Raw genomic sequence first — 19,523 nt, 5'->3', positions numbered from 1 at the left:
ATTTCTTGCAACTTTCATGATCATTTTAGAACGAATTATTTAAATTCTGTGAAAAGTAAATAGGTTAAAGAACTCAATTCTGTTTTAGATTGTTTTGAAAGGGAGAAAAGGTTTTATTTCGTAATATGCATGTGCATGATAGGATCATCATTTTTACTTTGTTAAGATGGTGTATTATCATCATGCTAATTAAAAAAAAAATTAATCCTAATGCATTTATTTCTGTTGCTTAGAGAGCTCTTCTGAAGTTCAACTATTCTGTGCAAGAGGAGAGTGACACCTGTTTGGGCGGCAGATGGTCCTTTGATGATGTACCAATGAAACCTTTGCGGACTGTTATGATCATTCCAGCTGATGGAATTAATGCAATTATGGATAAACTCAGAGACTATCTCTCACTCTAGACTTTCCTGTGAACACTGTTTCTTATAAAGCAGCCATGCAGAACTATGACTTCCCAGTAGTTTCCGAAGACTACTATTGAGTTTGCGATTTTGTACTGCTCAGATGTTTCCTCTGTACGCTTAGAAGAAAAGTAGGTAGTACAACTATCGTTACCAATCGAAGTAATATTTTAAAATATTATGTCAGTAAACATTCAATAAGAATCCAGTGTTACAAGGGAACCTCAAGAACTGCTCAATGTTTTTTAACAAAATCTACATTGTATGTTGTCATGTTAGCAAACAATTCACATAACTCTTCTTTTTAAGAAAAGTATTTTTTCTATGTGAATTTCTTCTCCTGTTAAATGCAGTTATGCCAAAAGTTGCAAATAATTACATGAGTTAAAATTAGGATGTATATTGCATATACGGTTTCTATTTGTGTTCATCCGATATATGATACTTGGATTTAAAAGTCATTGAATAATGCATCTTTGTTCAGTGGGACTTAGGGGATATTTTCCACATTCTTTCTTGTCACGGTTAGTTTTCTGTTCCTCCTTCATTGCTGAAACAGGTGACAAATGATTGATCACTTCCTGCAGAATATCCTTACTTTCACTAGGAGGAAGATTGCTAAAATAATACTGAGGTGCCAGCTCCACGAATCTGGTGAGGAAACAAAATGTTATTACATTACACTATTACAAAACATTATTATTTAATTGAATTTTGAAATGTTTATATAGCTATTTCCAGGCTTGCGCAAAAGAGAGCCAGCAACATGCTGAGGCGTACACCTACAAAGTTGATATTTAAACTCAAAAATGAAACTCTCTGCAAGATGTAGGTGGTGGTTTGTGCTTTCAGTAGGCTTGCAATTAATGCCCTCAGACTATATTTCAGGTGATGGTAGTTCAGTTCTTAATATTAAACGTACATTAAATAGCGTTTTTTCTGGATTTGAATGTCTTTTTGTCTCAATAAAAGGGTGTATGAAAAGGGAATTCTTACAGCCATTGGAAATAGAATTGACAGGACAGATTTCCCAGTGAAATATATATTCACAGTGCAAAGAGATGTTGGCAGAAGGAAGACTGTAGTCTTCTTGAATCCATGAATAGTTGTGTGGGGCAACTTATCTGGTTGGACACATGAAACATTGAGAAAAAGACTGGCTGGAAGATAGCTTTTCAGGGCACAAAGAACTTTTCAACTAGATGAATATATGGGCATGCTGCTCTTTTAACTCTTCCTTATTTTTTACTTTATAATATATGTTCCCTTGTAAGAAATTTTTGCTACTGGTAAGGCGTTTTTTAAATGGATAAATTGATACAATTGCAGTGACAGATGTTGAGACTGAGTACCTGAAAAGATCAGCATGCTTTAGGAGATACGAAAGGTTAACTTCAGTGATATCTCTGGTTTGCATTAAAAGAAATAGTAATGGACCAAAGATGTACACAGTTGACAGAACACTGCAGGCAACAAGAAAAAAACATATTCCACATCTATTCACTAGATTACTTTAAGTGTGCAAAACAACTCTTTATTTACCACTCCAGTAATGCCAGTTGTATCTCCCTGCTTGATTAGGTGTGAAGTTTTCCCACTGTGACCATTTTACTGATTATCCTCCAGCACTCCCACCCAGCGTGGATTAGTTAGGCTCTCAACTATTCCTCAACAGAAGCAGAAGATAGCTACTTTTACCTTCTTTCCCTTTTCTCTGTCATAACAGGAGCTGACTTCTTCTCCAAGCATTGCTATTAATATAAGTACACACCCTTACTTTGTGACTTAAATTGTGTTTTTGTTGTGATAGAGGTATCACTGAAGAAAGATCTTCACCGTTGTTAACTTACAGATCAGGTGATATCTCGGAGACGACTCTGATGGAATTGTCTTCTGATATACTAAACTCATGGAATAGAACCCACTCAGGAATCCTTCTGGTGTTATAATACGATGAGAAAGGATGAAGCTGAGCTACTTGTCTGTGTGTTAGCATTAAGTAGTTTCCTGAGCCGTCTACATCTCGAGCGATCTAAAATAGGCAAAGAGTTATCCATTACTTAATTGAATATACAAGATGCATGGATCAGTTTTTGCCTATTAAATTAAAACTAAAAGTTAAACTTGTATCCATATACTTTCAGAGGGAGAGTCTAAACATCTCCCTAAATTTCTATGGGAAAGCTAGGGATTGGATACTATGAAATGGGGCTTACTGTCGAGGAAAACGTTTGTCTGTATATTTGAAAGGACACCAACTGGAACAAATGAGGGCAGGCTTACACACTAAATATTATTTGAGCCTTGGTGGTGGGTTTTGAAGAGCCACTTTAATAAAGTGTCTGTGTGTCAACTGCCATAGTCTTAGAGTTACAGGACTTCTTAAAATACATTGCATATATGAGTATGTGAAGCAGTATAATTTGTAGGGATCATTTTTGTAATCAGGTAGAGCATACTAGTCTAAAGGAAAGCATGCTTTCAAGGAAGAATAATCATTAGTCCGTCTTGTTTATCTTCACAAAGTACGTAGGGTACCTCATTTCGTTGAGATGAAGAAAGCTGCATACCTAAACATATTCAACAGGTCAGATTTCTATTTTCAGAGTATTTTTCACATAAACATCTTCAAAGAGCTCATAAAATAATGCCTGAGAGAATAGTGTAAGTTAAAGAGTTTTCTTGAGTTAAAAGAGTTATTTTGATTGAAAGGCATATCGACAAGTTTTCCTCTTCCAGTGAAGCGTGGACTTCATGCTGCGATAGCTGAACCCCAGAGAGAAGACCAGAATTGGCAGAAGTGTTTGATGTACTGTGGAAAGTATCTTTTATCTTTTGTGATGATCAAAAGATTTCATCACTTTGCTTAAGTTCTCTGAAAGTGTTCTCTGTAAGTTAACAATGCACTAAGATAAAACAACAGTAATTTCCCTTACGTGCATAAAGTAACCAGATACGAGAGATTTCTTTATGCTTAGTATATTTTCTTTTGATCCAAAGTCTGGTTCTGAAATGGGAAGCTCAATGCGCTTCATAATCTCTACCAGTTCACCTCTAATAGTTTCTGCCATCCTCAGCGCAGAACAGCTTAGAAAATAATCACGACACCATTTCTCATTACTGTAGTCTGTGGAGGGAAAAAACAGAATTTTGGCTTAAAGTACAGTCATACTGATAGGTACTATTCACAGAGATACAGCCCTATAAAATGTTGTTTGGCTGGTACAATAGATTAAAATCATTTTGGAGGGAGTAGCTGTATCGGAGCTGTCCAAATTCTGATAGCAAGAGTCATATGGACAACTTAGGCTTACTGATGTTGCTTGTAAAGTGAACATTTGTGGGCAAAACTATATCCTTATTTGATTTTAATGAATATTGTTTTATTCAGAAAGATATAGTTAAAATTCTAAAACCCTTTACTAGATCTGTAAAAAGTAGTAGCTTCAAATACAATGACTAGCAACTCTATTTTCTGACTTTCTGTGTCCAGGCCAAGATCCTGTTGTGACAGTGATCCTGTCTCTGATATTCATTTGTCTACTGGGTTGTGCTACATCGGAGAAATCCATCGATATGCAAAGTCTTTGTTTAGGAAACTCTGACTAGCGCTGTCAGAGTGTGTGCTAATCTTTTAGTACAAACTACTGCAAGAGCAGTAAACCTGTCTTTCTTGAGGCTCTGAATGAAAAGTTAAATCAAGGTCTAACTTGTGTCCAAAACGTTACATGGCCTGAATCCTGAACGTCCTGACCCATCTTTAAATGGTAGGATGAAGTGGTAACTGACAATTTTGGCCTACTGGTATTACAGAATGCATTGTAACAAAAGTAAAGCTTGTATCTTCAGCAAATGAACTTTACTGAGAGCTGATCGTAGGTCGTTGAGCAATTTCTTCAGGACCTGAAAACCATTTAAAAGAAATCTAGAGCTTTCCATGTCTATTTTTTGAAGCTGCTATTGCAAAGAGCATTCTTCCAGTCCATACCACACTTCTGTGAATACTCCCAGATCTCTTTGTCCGCTTGTTGAAATATTCAAACGAGTGCCTTATTGCTTTCTCCTATTCCAGCTTTCACTTGACTTTCTGTAAATTTTGTGAAAGTTGCTTCCTATCTTCCAAATTCTTCCCTAAAACTTTCCTCTTACTCTGAAACCTGTCAAAGAAACAGTAACACTTGTATGGCTTGTGTGGCTGCTGGGTAATCAAATGCCTCCACAACTGTGATCTGTGTGGGCTATTACAGGAGGAAACATATTTCTGTTTTTGTTCAATGTCACTTCAAATGACAACTGTAATAGTGTTTATGTGTTGCTGTTGGATGAAGCAGGCTGTCCCAGGTCACTTACTGTTAGTTTAGAAAGTGACATTGTAAAGTCTATTTGCAGTGGCTACTCTCTTAGGTTTCTCTTCTTCTCTGATAATTAGCGATTCTAGAAAGAATCATTCACAAAGAGTTTATGAACCAAATATCAACAGAGTGCTCCTTTTTAAAAAAAAATTGTAACCAGCATGCTTTTATTTTGTCTGATATGTTTATACTCACATTGGCTTGTGGAGTTTCCATTGGCTTCCTTGAAAGCATTGAAGACATTGATAAGAGTAAAGTGATCTCCTGCAGGGTGTGAAAATTTTCGCCAGCAAGTAAGAGCAATCTCTTCTGTTCCAGGAGGTGCGCGTGAGAAGCAATTGGGAGCTTAGGGAAGAATCAAGCCAGTAGTTATTAAGACACTTAATTGCATGACACAAACAAGGCACTGTGGTCAGTAACTCCACCAGACTTTTTTTTTCTCTCTTAGTCCCTTTTAATCTTCAATACTAGATCAATGCTGAAAAACTCGATCTATTGTATTCACCAAGCTTTTTATTAAAATGGATGTTCCTTCCATCTTGTATTTTACTTAATTTATGCTGTAAGCATGAAAGAAGGTGGGTAGCTTTCTTCTAGACGGATGCCAAAGGTGCTTCACAGTGGCATGACATTTATCCAAAATCCAAGCATACAGTTTCTTTAACATAGAAAAAAACCTGACTTTATGGATGCCTGAATTTTATCTATGTTGAAGTTTGTGCCTTCTAGTATGTTTTACTTTTGTTGTAGTACCGTGCTACATAATTGTGTCTTTTGAGACATTTGAGCTTTTTAAAACCTGAAATGTATCTTTGCTGAATCCTTTATATTTGTTTTATGGCCTTATCCACTTATTAAAAGTAAAACCAGTTTAGACATAAAAACAGGTTGTTCTGTAAGCAGAAGAACTAATGAAGCTTAGTTTCCTGGGGATTCTTGTCCTTGCAGCCTAAGACCCCTCCCCAGTTTCTGGGGCAGAATATAGCAAAGCAGTGTTTTTTACAGGTGTGGTTAGAGCTGTAGGTAGGTCTCAAGTATTGGTTCTGTGTTAGGATTATGTCATGAAAGCAGTAGCAAGTAGTACTATAAGCATAGGAGGCTGCTGTGGAAAGAGGAGCAAGACAGCCAAATGTTACTGAAGCCAACGTTACTAGGTAAAACCAAGACTCAACAAAATCCCAGTGTAGACCTGTCCTATGTTATCTGGTGGGATCTTGGGAAGTCCTTTTCATCATTTGCTATTTGACCTTTTCCTGGAATCACCTTTCTCTCAGTTACGTTAGAATCTTTGATTTTGTGCCTCTGACATATTAAGACTTCAATAGCAGCTTTATATTTTAGAAACTGCAGCATACTGTCTAAGAGAATCAATGGGCTTTAAATATCTGCGTTTTTATGTGTTGACTTGAAAGTTGTGTCAGGTCAAATGAAAGAAATTCTGTAGTTGACGACCTTTAATATAAATGTTCTGTCTCCACATGCCACATGCTCAAGGCTTGTGGCCAGCTGCTTTGTGTCACATTGCCATGTAGGAGCAGAGTAATCAGTCAGGACAGGATGGTATAAACACTTATGGTTATGTTAATTTTTTTAATTATTGTATTCAAGGTGGAGAAATAAGATCACAAAGTAATTCTTTGCAGGTCAACAGTTCAATATTGTTTATAGTTAGAACTTGCCACTGATTTCCTGCTCTCGTCTGTAACAAATGTGCGTGAATATAATGAGATAAGTGTTCATTTTAAAGAGACGTTCTGTGTATGCTTTTTGACAAAAGGTAAGCTAATGCGATACCTGAAGCATAGAACTGGAGCACAGGCAATGCTATTTATGAACTTGAGTGAAGTTGCACATTACTTGTGTTTCATTGCATATTCAAAGTCAAGACTTAAACAGCGAAAGATATTTATTTTCTTTAGGTAAACAGAACTTGAACTCAACAAAAGTTTGGCTTTGGATTGCCCTCATGAGTAGACTTTGAAAGGGTCTATGTGGATTTGGGCAGGTAGCACAAACAAGCACTACAACATTATTTAGGAGTACCTGTTAGCATGGCTGCAATGGTGAGCATTTCATCCACACATTCATATTCACATGAAGCCAAAATTGACTTTGACAATTGTGGATCTAGAGGAAATTCTGACATGATAATTCCAAATTCTGACAGGTTTCCATCATTATCCAGGGCTGCTAGATAATCAAGATCTTCCAAAGCCTGCATCAGACTCTCAGGAGCTAATAAAAAAGAAAGATAATTCAGAAGTCTTAAAAATAGTTCCATATAAGTGAATGTCTGAATTCTCATTATAGTATTTCAGTTTTATATTTCCTGTGTAAAAGCGACTGAAATCGGCTACTTGGGAACGGGCAAAAAGAAGTAACAAATGGGGTAGAGCACAGGGTGAGAACATTCTGGAGGAAAGAGGAGGAAGAAAATAAGATGTTACAATAATAGGTCTACAAATAATTTTGTTGATCTTTTTCCTTTTCTGTTAGAGCAGTTTTTGTCAGAAGTCAAGTCATGGTGAATGCTGAATAGTATATTACACAGTGCCTATGTCCAGAACTCCTTCTGTCATCTTCTCCTCTAAAAGAATAGAGCACTACTGGCAGCCTTCAAGCACCAATATTTCGTCTGGGTTCACGTGCTTTCATTTTAATGAGAAGTTAACACAAGCATTTACACAAGTTCCAGCTCCCTTATGATTTTTGTGTGTCCTACAATTGCAGGTATTTGGAGTTCTTTTGGTTTGTTTTTTTTTTTTTAACAGTTTCTCATTATGTCAGAAATAAGTGGGAACCTAGTAAAAGAAAATGTTTCCCTAGCAAATGGCTGTACTTTCTGTTTACACTAAATTAAATGCACAGTTTGCCCTTATTTCAGGCTAGACTTTCCTTTTACTATTATTTACTATTTTTCCTGCTGATAGCAGATGCCAGAAGAATGCAAGGAGTTACTCTGATACCATTTTTATACCAATTTTTCAAAATCTGAAAAAAAATTAAGTGACTTCTTGGCAGCACTTTGTTCTGCTGAAAAAATCATGTAATAAATTCAAACTCTCAGATGTTACAGATGATATGACAACATGTCTGAAAGGAGATGATTAAACAAATCAGTAATTAAAATGAGAACTTGAGGAGGTTTATAGAAAATCTGCTATTGATGAAAGTAGTTCCCTTAGGCGGAACAGGCATAGAAGAGCTTTATGTGCGGCCATGGTGGTTATAGTTGCAGGACTAGAGAGGGTGAGGCTGAAAGCTGAGCAGAAGCAGCCAAGCCTGCAGTCTCTGAAAAGTAGCTGCTGGAGCATCAAAGACACTGGTGGAAATTTGGGAACTCTTGCAGTGTGAAGATCCTTTCTTCCCAACTGATTTCTAATCCAGCTGCTACTGATGGGTAGTCATTGTCAGTATTTTGTTATGACTGCCAGTTCATTTAAATTCATAACTGCCCTCCTGTCACTACAGCAACTTTCTTCTTATTCCAGTTGAAGAGTCTTAATATTTTCCCTTTGTGTTTTGTGGATAACAAGTTAAATTCTAGTCCCATTGAAGCTGGTGGCAAAAATTCCATTACAACAGGATTTGGCCCTCTTCCCCCATCAAATGTGGCCAGCTTTGAGAAACTAATGACTGCACTGGCAATTTTTCAGACTTCTGTGGGCTGCTCTCGGTTTGCACACTAACATTCACAAACCTGTAAATCAAGGGGGGAAAATGCCCACTGTATGTTTGCACCTGTATGTTCATTAATAAATGGCTAGAAAATATTTGTTGCTTGAAAATATTAGTAATGGAAACCTCTCATTGATAGGCGTCTTCCTCATCGTGAAGACTGAAAGCAAAGAAAGCCGGTAAGAAGTTAGCAGGTTGCATTTAGCCAGAAGGCCATGCGTCACGCACCCTGCCTTCTTGCAAAAAGTTCATGAGTTAGGGTTTTTTCTTCATTGGTGGCCTGTATTGTTTGTTTAGTGCCATCACTCAGCTCTGTAATTAACAGCCTATAATGAATTAAAGAACACCTGTTATTTTTAACTTTTTCCATTACTGGTATCTGAAGGAAAAAAATATTTTACTAATTCCCCTTACGTGAGCTTTTACAGAAATTCTCCGATGTGTAAATCTGACACAGTGTTGTGACAGATTGTGAAAACATTGTGAAATGTTTTTCAGTATTTAATTGAAAAACATTTAGTATTCATTTTCATTAAAATCCTCTCAAGACTATATACATTTCTGTAAAAAACTGTGGACCTATTTTGTTTTAGTATTAGAATTCACATACCTGCCTGTACAACATGAAGGATTTCTGTCTAGGTAGAACAGTTATTATCAAGCGTCCGAGATTTAATGTGATAAAAGGTAAGCTCTTGCAAAAGCCAAAGCATCTGAGGAGAAAGTATGTCGGACATTTAAAGAAATGAAAAGTAACAGCTGGTGAAGAATACAAGTCAGCGACAGGAAATGGGTATCAGTGATTAAAAATACAAGGAGAGTAAAATGGTCATTCAGACATTCAGTAATTACTAGCAAATCATGGAAAACTACTTTCCAGAAGTCAACAAAAGTAGTTTTGTGTTCTAAGTTACAAAATATATGGTTATATGGCAGCTGATTTCAATCCCCAGATAGCATCAGTGATTTGCATTTTTATGCCCTAGATTTAGTTGCCTTGAGCTTTAGAAGTGCAAATTGGTTCCTGATTTTGCTAGGAGTGTTACCAAAACAAATAGGTTTTGTTGTGTTAGAAAGGACAAGATAGTAAAGGTAGATTAAGCAGGTGAAGGAACAGTAATAAAATGAAAAATAGAATAGGGTTTTCAGATATTAGTCTGCATTTTGAGGCACAAACTCGATCGATAAAAAGCCACTGTAAAAATGGCAGACGTTTGGGAATTCTTTATGGCATTGTTCCTATTTAAATAAAACCTATCATAAATAAGACAGAAGTAGTATAAATGTTTAAATTCAGAAAGCTATCTTTTAAAGAATAGGGACTTGCACTGACGTTGTTTTTTAACAAGCAACTGTCGTTATTTTCAGGGCTGCTTGCCAACGCCAACTACTGCTCCCATCAAGGCAAACTGCAAAGCTTTGTGACTCAACTGCTGCTTTCACAGAAGCAAAGTTAGAAAGAAGTTCTCAAGATATGTTCCATGCTTTCAACAAGAAATCTTGCCAATACTTCCCTGGAAGTTTGAAAGGTATTTCCTTATCTGATATTTCCTTTCCATTGCCTGTGTTCTTTGGCTTCTTAATTGCTCTGGACTTCTCTGAAGGAAATCTTGCCCGTGTTATTTACATACAGATCCTATTCCTGATGGTTTGTGGCCTCTCTAAAGGAACTATGTAACTAAGTATTATTCTTAGCGCTTAAATCATTTATCTGAGGATTTCAAGGCAACTTCCAAGACGATATTCTTAACTTTACAGTTTTTTTTCAACTTGCACCAGACTAAGTTATGTTCCTAAAGATACCTGTGCCCTTAATCTCTGCAGTATCTCTCCCCAATGACTGATGTTGTAAACCTTACTGTGGGATAAAATAAATACATAAAGTGTTGTTCCTGTTTCATAAGCAAGAAATGGTTTAGTGATTTACCCAACATTGTAATAAATGAATATTAGAGATAGGAATGAAATGTAAGTTTCATGATTATTAACAGTCTATTTAACTGCCAGATCATGCTTACCTGGAGAATCTAGCTTGACAGGTCCTGTGTTAAGACTGTGTTCTGTTCTCTTACGCTGTGAACATTTTGAAATGTGTATAAAATACCTGTTTCTCAATAGACCTTTTCTTTCGGCAGAAATAACCATTATGAAGTTAGAGCTGACATGAACGTTAGGTGGAGGGACGTTGTCTTGAAAGAGCTGATTCCCTGCCTGGCAAATCACAAGTTTTTCCAGTTTCTGTTAGGCTTAGCAGCATGAAGAACTGCTAAAGTCATTACTGCAGGGAGACTAATTCTAGAGTATGGTGTTTTCTGTTGTCATTGCTTTTTAACATTACTTCTTGGGTAAGGAACTGAAGATAATGGGGAAATCTAGTACCAGGTTTTCTTCAAATTGTGCAAAGATTTTTCTCGTAGTCCCTTTTGTCTCTTAGGATCAGCTTCGGTCTGCAAGCTTTATCTCGATTCTCTTTTTTTTTCATTCCTCCCCTGTAACTCTGAGGTATGATTTTTTGTTATGAGTGTACCATGCTCTGATGCTACCAATCTTATAATTATTACACTCTTGCTTTGCAGTCTTGCCATTACCCCTTATGCCGCTTCTTCATCCCTCCAAGCTGGCTAGTAATAGTCCCTATTACGCTCTTCTGCCAACAGGGACTGGCAGCACAGCAGCTGACCAGTGTTTCCTAATGAAAATATGCAGCGTTATGGTCACACACCAGGGGCAGCACTGACTATTTAATGAAATCAGTTTCCTATCTGCTTTGTGTCATGCTCAAAGCAGGTAAGATGACTGTGCAAATACATAGTACATCTAAGAAGAGTGTCTAATTTAAAGAATATTACATGATGGTGTAAAAATATTTATCACTTTGGTTCCTTTTGTTACTGTCCGGTAAATAACATAAGAGTAGTCCGGCTTTAACAGTGTTGGGGCACACCTTCCCATTTGTGGGATGCCTTTTGTGGGACAGTTATAGCAGCTCCCTCCTGTAAGCAATTGGCTCCATGAGACACGGTATGTGCTGGGCTGCACACGCTGCCCGGGCACCCATTCCTGGAGCCTCTTGACCCATGGGTACAGCCAGAGCTTAAGAGCTGCAAAGTGTCAGGTGTGCACTCTTGCCCAGTCTTTGTTCTGCTGTGTTTCTGTCTGTTGTTTGGTCCTTACCTCCTCCTATTCCTGTACACTTCTCCACTGAGTTATGTAGTATTGAATATGAAGTGAGCGGGCACTTCTATGTTACCTATCAGAAAGCTTTTCATTATGAGATATATAATGCTATTTAATTGAATTAAAAAATTAAAACATTAACATTAAGATAATGAATCTGCCTTAAAAACATCTCTGTTGAGCAGGCTTTATATGGGAGTTTGTCTTTCAAGAGTTTGCTTCTAATAAAAAAACATGCAAACAAACTTTGTCTCTGAAACAGTCTGAAGTGATATTGTGGATTCTAGAAATACATTCCCAATGTACAGGGAGTTATAATAGTATAGCTCTGAAATGTCATGACATCCATGACCACAAACAAAGATTTTAATCTGAAATTAGTTTGTGATAGTTCTGCATGAGTGCAGAATCTGCAAACTGCTTTCACCTTGACTATTTTCTTATGTAAATTTTATATAGTTTAGTTTTTATACTGATTTGCATAGTTTAAATAAGGATTTTCCAGTGATTTACAAAATGATACATGATGTTGCTGCAATTTATGAGAAAGGAGTTCTTTTATCCCATTATATAACACAATAAAGATCTAGTTGATTGACTGATAAAAATGTAGAGACCTTACTATTATAATGGCACAGGAATTCAAATAATTCTCTTCAGAAGCACAGTGCCAAATCCATTTTCATATGGCTCATGAATTCTAAAAAGGGTAACGAGTCTGCTGCATTTGCTCGTTTTGATTATAGCATGAATTAAATGCAGCAGCTGTAAGCCTGACATGTTTGTTGCTTTCGTAATGCAGTAATGAGTCAGAGTTAATCCATGCTTTTATTTTTCCTCAAAGAACAGCAGAAAAAAACTTGTGCATATTGTTGCTGAACAGAAATAAAATGCTTTAGTGATGGGATTTCTGTTCCTTATCTGCTATATGTTCTTTACTGTCATGTATAGGAAATGGACTGTGAAGTACTTCTCTGAATTCTTGCTATATTATGTACCTTGCTTTCTCTTTTATGAATTTCAGTGTACTTTTGATTTTTCTGTTCACCAGTTCATGTCCATACACTGCTCTGACGCCTCAGTGAAAATATTATTTTGTTTAGGAGAAATTCACCTTCAATTTAAAAACAAACAAACAAACAGAAGAACATACCTCCATCTGTTTTGATTGCAAGGAAGACTTCAGAATGCTAACTGAACAGAATGATTCATAGCAAAGCCTGTGGCATTTTGTTTTGGTGTGAGTGGCATATGGGAGATGCTGTTATGTACGTGTTCCCTTTAGTCAAAGGGAAATCAGGTCCAAGGAGCTGAAGAGTTATGGAACAGTCAAGTCTAGGACAAGCTATGCTGAGGAGAAATGTAGCTGCAAGGCTGATTATGTTTTTAGTATCTGTATGTTCTGAACAGCAACTTATTTGCGCAAGTCAAATGAGTAGAACACACAGAAGTACTACCGTGTATTTTTTTTTCCAGTTGAATTTATACCGCTTTTGACTGAGGATGTACAGCATGGCTTTGTGTTCCCTGGCAGTAAATAAGAATTTTCTCCCCAGGAGTTTCCTTAGGGTCAGAGAAACCTCATTACTCATTTCACGAGCTTGCTGTTCATCTTTTTTACTTAGGCCTATGCACCATCTTGGAAATCCCTCCTCCTCTTCCTTAAACTCCCTCCTCACTTTAGTTACATAAACTTTCTGTAATCTGAACAGACTGCAGCAAAGATAACGTAGCCTTCTAGGGAGGCTAACGTCCCTTGCATAAGAGAGGCCTCGATGCTTTTCATTTCTGATAGCTCTTCTCTTTGCCTCCCCTGCAACACTCCTCTGTAGTATAAAATCCAGGAAGGTTTTGGCCTTGCATCGTTTTGGCCTTACGGCTATTGATGAATAAGTTATCCCTTTCGACTGGGTATCAGCAGTATTTGGAGCTGGGCAGCAAGGGTGACGTGACTGTAAAGTCCCTGCCTGGTTCTGCTGGAGGTGACCACTGCTAACTGCATGGAATTGAGTGTATGCAGCAAGTCAGGTCTATCTCAGTAGAGTATAAGAAAATGTGGACTTTCCAGGTCAAGATCATTGATCAGAAGGTCAGCAGGGGGGATACAGGGTCAGAAGAAGGTTTATGTGCTTGAACACTTGGCAAGTGTTTTGTGTTCTGTCATCTGGTCTAGTAAAATAACTAACTCCCTTTGTAACTGTGCTCACTGCAGTAACCCTATTTCTGTCAGACAAGTATTTTATGCCAGCTATTTCAAACTGTCTATATTCAGATAGTTTGAACATTATAGTCATCTCTGGAGAATTGTAGTAGGGATATTTTTTTAGTTGGAAAGAGGTTGGTTGCCCACTTAGGAGTGGGAATAAGAAAGCCACAGGGCAACACTTCTGTGTGATCTATCCTAGGGTAAACTGGAAAAGCTGTACTAGACAATTAAAGCAATATTTCAAATGTTTAATTATGTAGGGCCTTAGCACAGGAAAGTGGCCAGGAAATTCTACAGACCTCCTCATCTTTCAGTTAACTCCCTCAGTGTTTGGGGTTTTTTTTTTTTATTTCAAATAATTTGTCTAACATTTGTCACACTCTTCCAATAATGCCTCAAACCTTTCAATACCTTGAACTTGTCCTCTAGTTAGCAGTAACTTTTTCATATTTGATGCCAGTCCAAGTAAAACTGATGCATTCATCAGATGCTTTAAAGTTTTGTACACATCAGCAATATACCTTCTTCAGCTGCATTATTTCAAAAATACAGGCAAAACTTAAATTCCTACATCTGTGAAATCCTTAAATGCTTCTAGCACTTCATCCTGAATACCATTGTGCCTTTAAATCCAAAAATAATGAATGCTTTTCCTAAAGTAACTTTACTAATTCATTCTACTACTCAAGAACAACTTTCTTCATATCCGCTAAAAACATTAATATATGTTAGTTTTTTTTTTTTTTTTTTTTAAGTAAAACACTTTCTAGTTTTGAATAGAGGCCAACTATAGTCCATAACCATTTTCTGTGAAGGTTTCCTGGAGTCAGGCCTCGAGGTGACACTTAAAAGTCAGGCCAAAATGCCCCCCGATCCTCATCTATCTTGCATTAGCTACCAGTCAGATTGGCAATGTTTTTTCACGCTTCTACTAGATATGTTTCTGCTTGGCAGCCACACAGGGGCAAAGTAAATAGAATAAATTCCACTTAAAAATTACACTTAGATTCTATCACAGCACCCAACAGTGGAAATTAAACTCTCTGCTACTGATTAATTATGATGAGCAACATGATGAGGACAAGTGATTGTTCTAATTTTGTGTGTATGTATGAGGAAAGGGGGAACAACATAAGAATTCTTTCTCCTTGCACTGGAAAATTATCATAAATGAGGCTAGCATTAAAGGCACATGATCCCCAAACCAATTAAATCAGTGGTATTATTTTTCCTACTTTAACTGGCTTCAAATCCACAGCAAAATTTGCAGTGTTACATGGGTTTTGTGGCAGGCCAGAACAAAGGAGAATATCTTTTTAGTAAAATAAAACAAAATTATGAAGTCAATAAAATAAAAAAGGAACCACTTTCTTTGCATTCTGCCTCAAAATTGAGAGTATTCTCTGTCTATTTATTTCTGTTTTTTAAATAAATAGTATTATCCTTAAGTAACAGCTTATTTTAAATTTGAGGAAGGAGATGCTGGAGGATAAGAACAAAGCTGAACTTCTGTAAATGTATCTCCTAGGTAACAATAGTAGTTTATTTGGACTGTACACTTTTGATTAAAGGAATGTATTTTGTAAGGTATCTGTACAATGCCTTGTACAGTGGGACCCAAATTTTCTTTGTGGGCTCCAAGGAAAATAATATGAAACCTAGATGAGAAGATATTCTGAATATTGATTCAGATATTTTCTGGTCTTTTTCAGAGCAAACAGTTTACACACTCCAATTTTTCTGAGTGCAACTGTTGCACTCAGAACTGTTAGTTCTAACACGTAAATGGTAAAAGCAGGACATGCTTACAATGTTACTGCTCCTATTTGTTAAAATCAGCACTGTGAATTACAGAGCAAGGTTAATCTTTAAATAACAGCAAAGCATAAAACACGTGGAAAATAGCTGCATCATCATTACCTGGCCTACTTAGGAAGTCACAGTGTCCTAAGCCTGCTATATCCATCCTCTTTAGGAAGAGAACCATGCTAGTTAGGTTTGATTCCTGTATTTTGGCTGGTAGATGTGGTTTCATTTCTTTATACGTAAATTCTTCAGGGTACAAGCAGAAGAGTTTTCCTGGAAGACATTTCATAAAAGTTACCTTATTTTTTGAATTGTTGCATTGATTCTATTACTACTGTGAGCTAATGAATTTGAATTTTGAGCTAATAATTCTACCTGATGAAGTCATTCCCAGAATTTGTTTGTGCATCTCTGCTTGACTTTTGCTGATAGGCTGCGTTATAACAGAGTCTGCTCTGATTCTAGGATTGTATACCTTTAAATGAGAGAGATATGAAGCATCAGACAACACAAATATTAATGGTCTGTACTGCATTTTTTTTAAGGTTATTTTACAGAATGTGTAGTAACAGTTCCATTTCTTTTTATACCACATATCTCACTGGCTCTGAAATGAGAGCAGTTAGCACTTCGATAAATTGACAAAGATTTAAGTTTTTCAATAGCTTCTGTAAGTGTGTTCTAAGATGAATGCCTTTTTCTGAAGAAATGCACCTTACTAAAACACAAAACATATATCCGTGGTGTCATCAAGAAAAGCATCGGGAAAGATCATTTATTTCTTCTTATAACAGAGTCTCGACACTGTCTGATAACATTCTGTTCCATCATAACTCCAGATTTTTGTTTTAATACTGAAATCTATCAATCTAGCATAGGAAACAGGGACTGTAACAAAGATGTAAAGGGATGCAGTACCCCATTGTATTCTTTTTTATTTCAACCTTTATTTTGATTAAATTAAGGAGCTGATGAAGTTACTTTCATGGAGGATGTCCATGTGGCTTCTGTGGTATATAGCAAGACATGCAACATCTAGATAAGGCAACTTTTTAGTCATTTTATCTGAACCATCCTTGTCTACTTTAAGTGGAATTTTACTCAAAAAGATAAAATGTGCTTCATTGCAGGGGACAGATGAAATTTCTTACCCACTGGATAAATTCAGCATATATCCTAACTACAAGACTTACGTGAGATTTCCTTCTGAACATAACTTCATCTATTCCCTCTTCATTGAATTGATTTTCAGTCATATGGATTGAATGTCAATTCGAGTCACTAATTTTCAATGACTATGACTAAGTCATTGAATTCAAGGGTACAAATTGTGTTATTGACAGAGGCAACTTGATGGCCATCAGAACTGTATTGAAAAAAACTAATTTCCATCAATTCATATTTTGATTCACAGAAGTCTACAAGCACTGAATTTCACTTTGGGCTTCAGATAAAAGTGAAAGTGAGATTCATTCATTCATCAAAGAAAGCTATAGTTTCAGCAATAATTTAGGTTATGCATGGTCTAATTGAAAACTGCTTTTAGGCTTTAATTCCTCTCAGAAAAAAAGGATGGCAATTTTTCTTTTCCTTGACTTGAGACTGAGTTAGTTTGTAAAATAGTCCAAAATGAAAATCCTTAAAAGTGACAGTGCAGTGCACACTTCCTTGCAGTGAAAATGTGAGAAAGTATTTGTTCCCAAGTTTCTGCCCTCTAACTAAACCTCCAGGGTGGTCAGGATTAATAATCTCTAATCCAAAATTTTAGGAGCTCTTAATTTCACTTTTGGTGATTCGATCATGGATGATATACAGCAACTGTATTATTTCATGTCTGTTGCCTACTACTGGAATATTTCTTTTGGCTAGTAGAAAAAATAGGACATTTACAAAGCCCACAGTGATTCAGCTTTCCAGTTTGTGTAACGACTTGTTTCTACACAATCACACATTCCTTAGGACTTCACGTGAGTTTTGTATAAACAAAGAAACAAGACATTTAGTTCTGCTGCTGAACTAGTCCTTCCCGAGGTGGGACTACAGAAGCAGCTTTAAAAAGAAGCGGGTCCCTGTGTAAGCATCATTCTGCATTACGTAATCTATGGCATTTTGCTGCATGCAGATGCATTAAGGAAAAAAGGGCTGTGGTTAATCTACAAAGCCATGTAATCTGCCAATAGATAGCCAAGAACTGATTATATTTCACTGTTAGAAATACTGAGGAAATAATTGTAACTGATAGGGCAAAATTAAGGTTTAATATAGGCAATGCGATTGGCTTGCTGCCCAGACGAGTGGCAGTTTTGGCAGTGAGTGTTATTCTGGTTTTAGAAAGTTTTAAAAATTTTATCTGCAGACTGAATTTAGAAGGTAACTGTGTTTTCTTACTTTATTTTCACATAGGATGTCTGTGAAATAGTTATATATATATTGGTAATTTGGATGTGGAAAAATGCTATGGAATCTGACTTAGAAAAGAATGGAAAAATATTTGGTCCCTTAGAAACTGTCTGCAACAATTTATTACCTGCCCCTGTGCCTTTCCCCCATCCTGAAAAAATCTGCGTATAGTTCTTTGTTAGCTTACTGATTTTGATTATTTTACTAACCTTTCTTCTTTCAACTCCAACATCAATGACAAATGTTACATTTTTAATCCAAACCAGAGATTCTCCAAAACTTGTTGTTAGTAGCACTTTTCTTCTGTACTTTTTGCAGCATTTGAGTTTATCTTGGTTTAGTTTGGGAATTAGGTCTTTTTTGGTAGGGTATAAAGGAATTGGGATGAGTTCTCCAAGGTCAGGATTTAAATTAGGCTCTTCTTGTCTGATAATTTGATAGGCTTTCTCAATTTCCTATAATCAGGAAAAAAAAATTCTTAACGAATATTAAAAACAAATATCAATACGTAAACTTGCCTACTTTACCTTAACTATTATATTTAAGGAGATGAAAAAATTGTGAAGTTGTTCTATTGTTTTTGTTTCTTACTTGTTAGTAAATTCTGTGAAGATTAGTAAAGTCAAGAAAATGTTCTTAACCTGTGGTAATGGAACATGAGCTTTAAAACCTCAGTCCACGAATTTAGTGACTTTGTTGTTCTAAAGCAGATATAATGGTACAAAGTGGAAGGCTGCTCTCAGAAAGTAAAAATAATCACAATTTATAGTTGCTCCAAGTCTTAAAATGTTTATTTGAACACAAATGATGGGCAGATTGGATTGACAGCTATAAAGCACTGTGAAATTTCTGAGAAGGACCTAATCGTGAAATCTTGACAGCAGAGAAGTTAGCGTATCACTGCTGTCTGCAGGGATTCAGAGATTCCACTATCCAGAGCAGACATATCTATGCTGATACCAGGATTATCTGTAGTGCCTCCAGAGCAACATTTGAGTACGCAAATGGTTGGGAAGTTTGCGGCCAAAAATGGAAAGGAAAACGGAAGGAACTTGTAGGCAGGTTGAAGCTCAAAAAATTCATGTGAAATGGGACATTTACGCAAACTGGAAATGTGTCCCTTACTGCAGAACAGTGATAACATTGTGATATACCCAACGCCAGAATAGTCTGCAATGTATTAGCTCCCTGCATCGGTGGCCCTTGTCATAGTGTGCTGCCTTTGCTACTTTTCACATCACATATCAGAGAAGAGTGATGGCCTTTCTGTAAGCCTACAGAAAATCTGGTAGTTCCTTGCAGTAGTCTATGCCACATCTATAGTAAAGTGCTATGCCTACGACAGCATCTATTTAGGGTAATAGGAAGAACCTGAAGTGATAAAAACTATTATGGCAACGTCCAGCGTCTTAGGTGCCAGCAACAAGATATTTATAGGCCATAAAAAAAGTCAAATGTAAACTGTTGCTTGATTGAAATCAGAACTATTGGAATCAGAAA

The 19,523-nt window shown here is 36.6% G+C and overlaps 2 protein-coding genes and 1 long non-coding RNA gene across 4 annotated transcripts in view; 2 read left to right on the top strand and 1 right to left on the bottom strand.

The window, feature by feature from the left end:
* Window positions 1–1,348, top strand: part of BCCIP (BRCA2 and CDKN1A interacting protein) — a 10,979-nt gene extending 9,631 nt beyond the window's left edge. For both annotated transcript variants that reach the window (XM_068951458.1, XM_068951457.1), the window contains exon 7: window positions 234–1,348. In XM_068951458.1, the coding sequence (XP_068807559.1) occupies window positions 234–404 (171 nt within the window). In that variant the 3' untranslated portion in view covers window positions 405–1,348. The remainder of the gene's footprint in view (window positions 1–233) is intronic.
* DHX32 (DEAH-box helicase 32 (putative)) overlaps window positions 672–19,523 on the bottom strand; it is a 26,941-nt gene continuing 8,089 nt past the window's right edge. The window contains exons 4-11 of the mRNA XM_009670527.2: window positions 18,233–18,478; window positions 15,999–16,098; window positions 15,738–15,896; window positions 6,800–6,991; window positions 4,952–5,101; window positions 3,341–3,531; window positions 2,255–2,436; window positions 672–1,055 (exon numbers count right to left, since the gene is read on the bottom strand). Coding sequence (XP_009668822.2) covers window positions 863–1,055; window positions 2,255–2,436; window positions 3,341–3,531; window positions 4,952–5,101; window positions 6,800–6,991; window positions 15,738–15,896; window positions 15,999–16,098; window positions 18,233–18,478 — 1,413 coding nt within the window. The 3' untranslated portion in view covers window positions 672–862. The remainder of the gene's footprint in view (window positions 1,056–2,254; window positions 2,437–3,340; window positions 3,532–4,951; window positions 5,102–6,799; window positions 6,992–15,737; window positions 15,897–15,998; window positions 16,099–18,232; window positions 18,479–19,523) is intronic.
* LOC104141299 (uncharacterized) overlaps window positions 7,512–19,523 on the top strand; it is a 46,647-nt gene continuing 34,635 nt past the window's right edge. Inside the window, exons 1-2 of the long non-coding RNA XR_011142357.1 lie at window positions 7,512–8,613; window positions 9,803–9,963. This is a non-coding gene — a long non-coding RNA (uncharacterized lncRNA). The remainder of the gene's footprint in view (window positions 8,614–9,802; window positions 9,964–19,523) is intronic.

The sequence above is a fragment of the Struthio camelus genome, chromosome 7 (genome assembly GCF_040807025.1).
Source record: "Struthio camelus isolate bStrCam1 chromosome 7, bStrCam1.hap1, whole genome shotgun sequence".
Lineage (NCBI taxonomy): Eukaryota > Metazoa > Chordata > Aves > Struthioniformes > Struthionidae > Struthio > Struthio camelus.
This window is presented reverse-complemented; position numbering and strand designations above follow the sequence as displayed.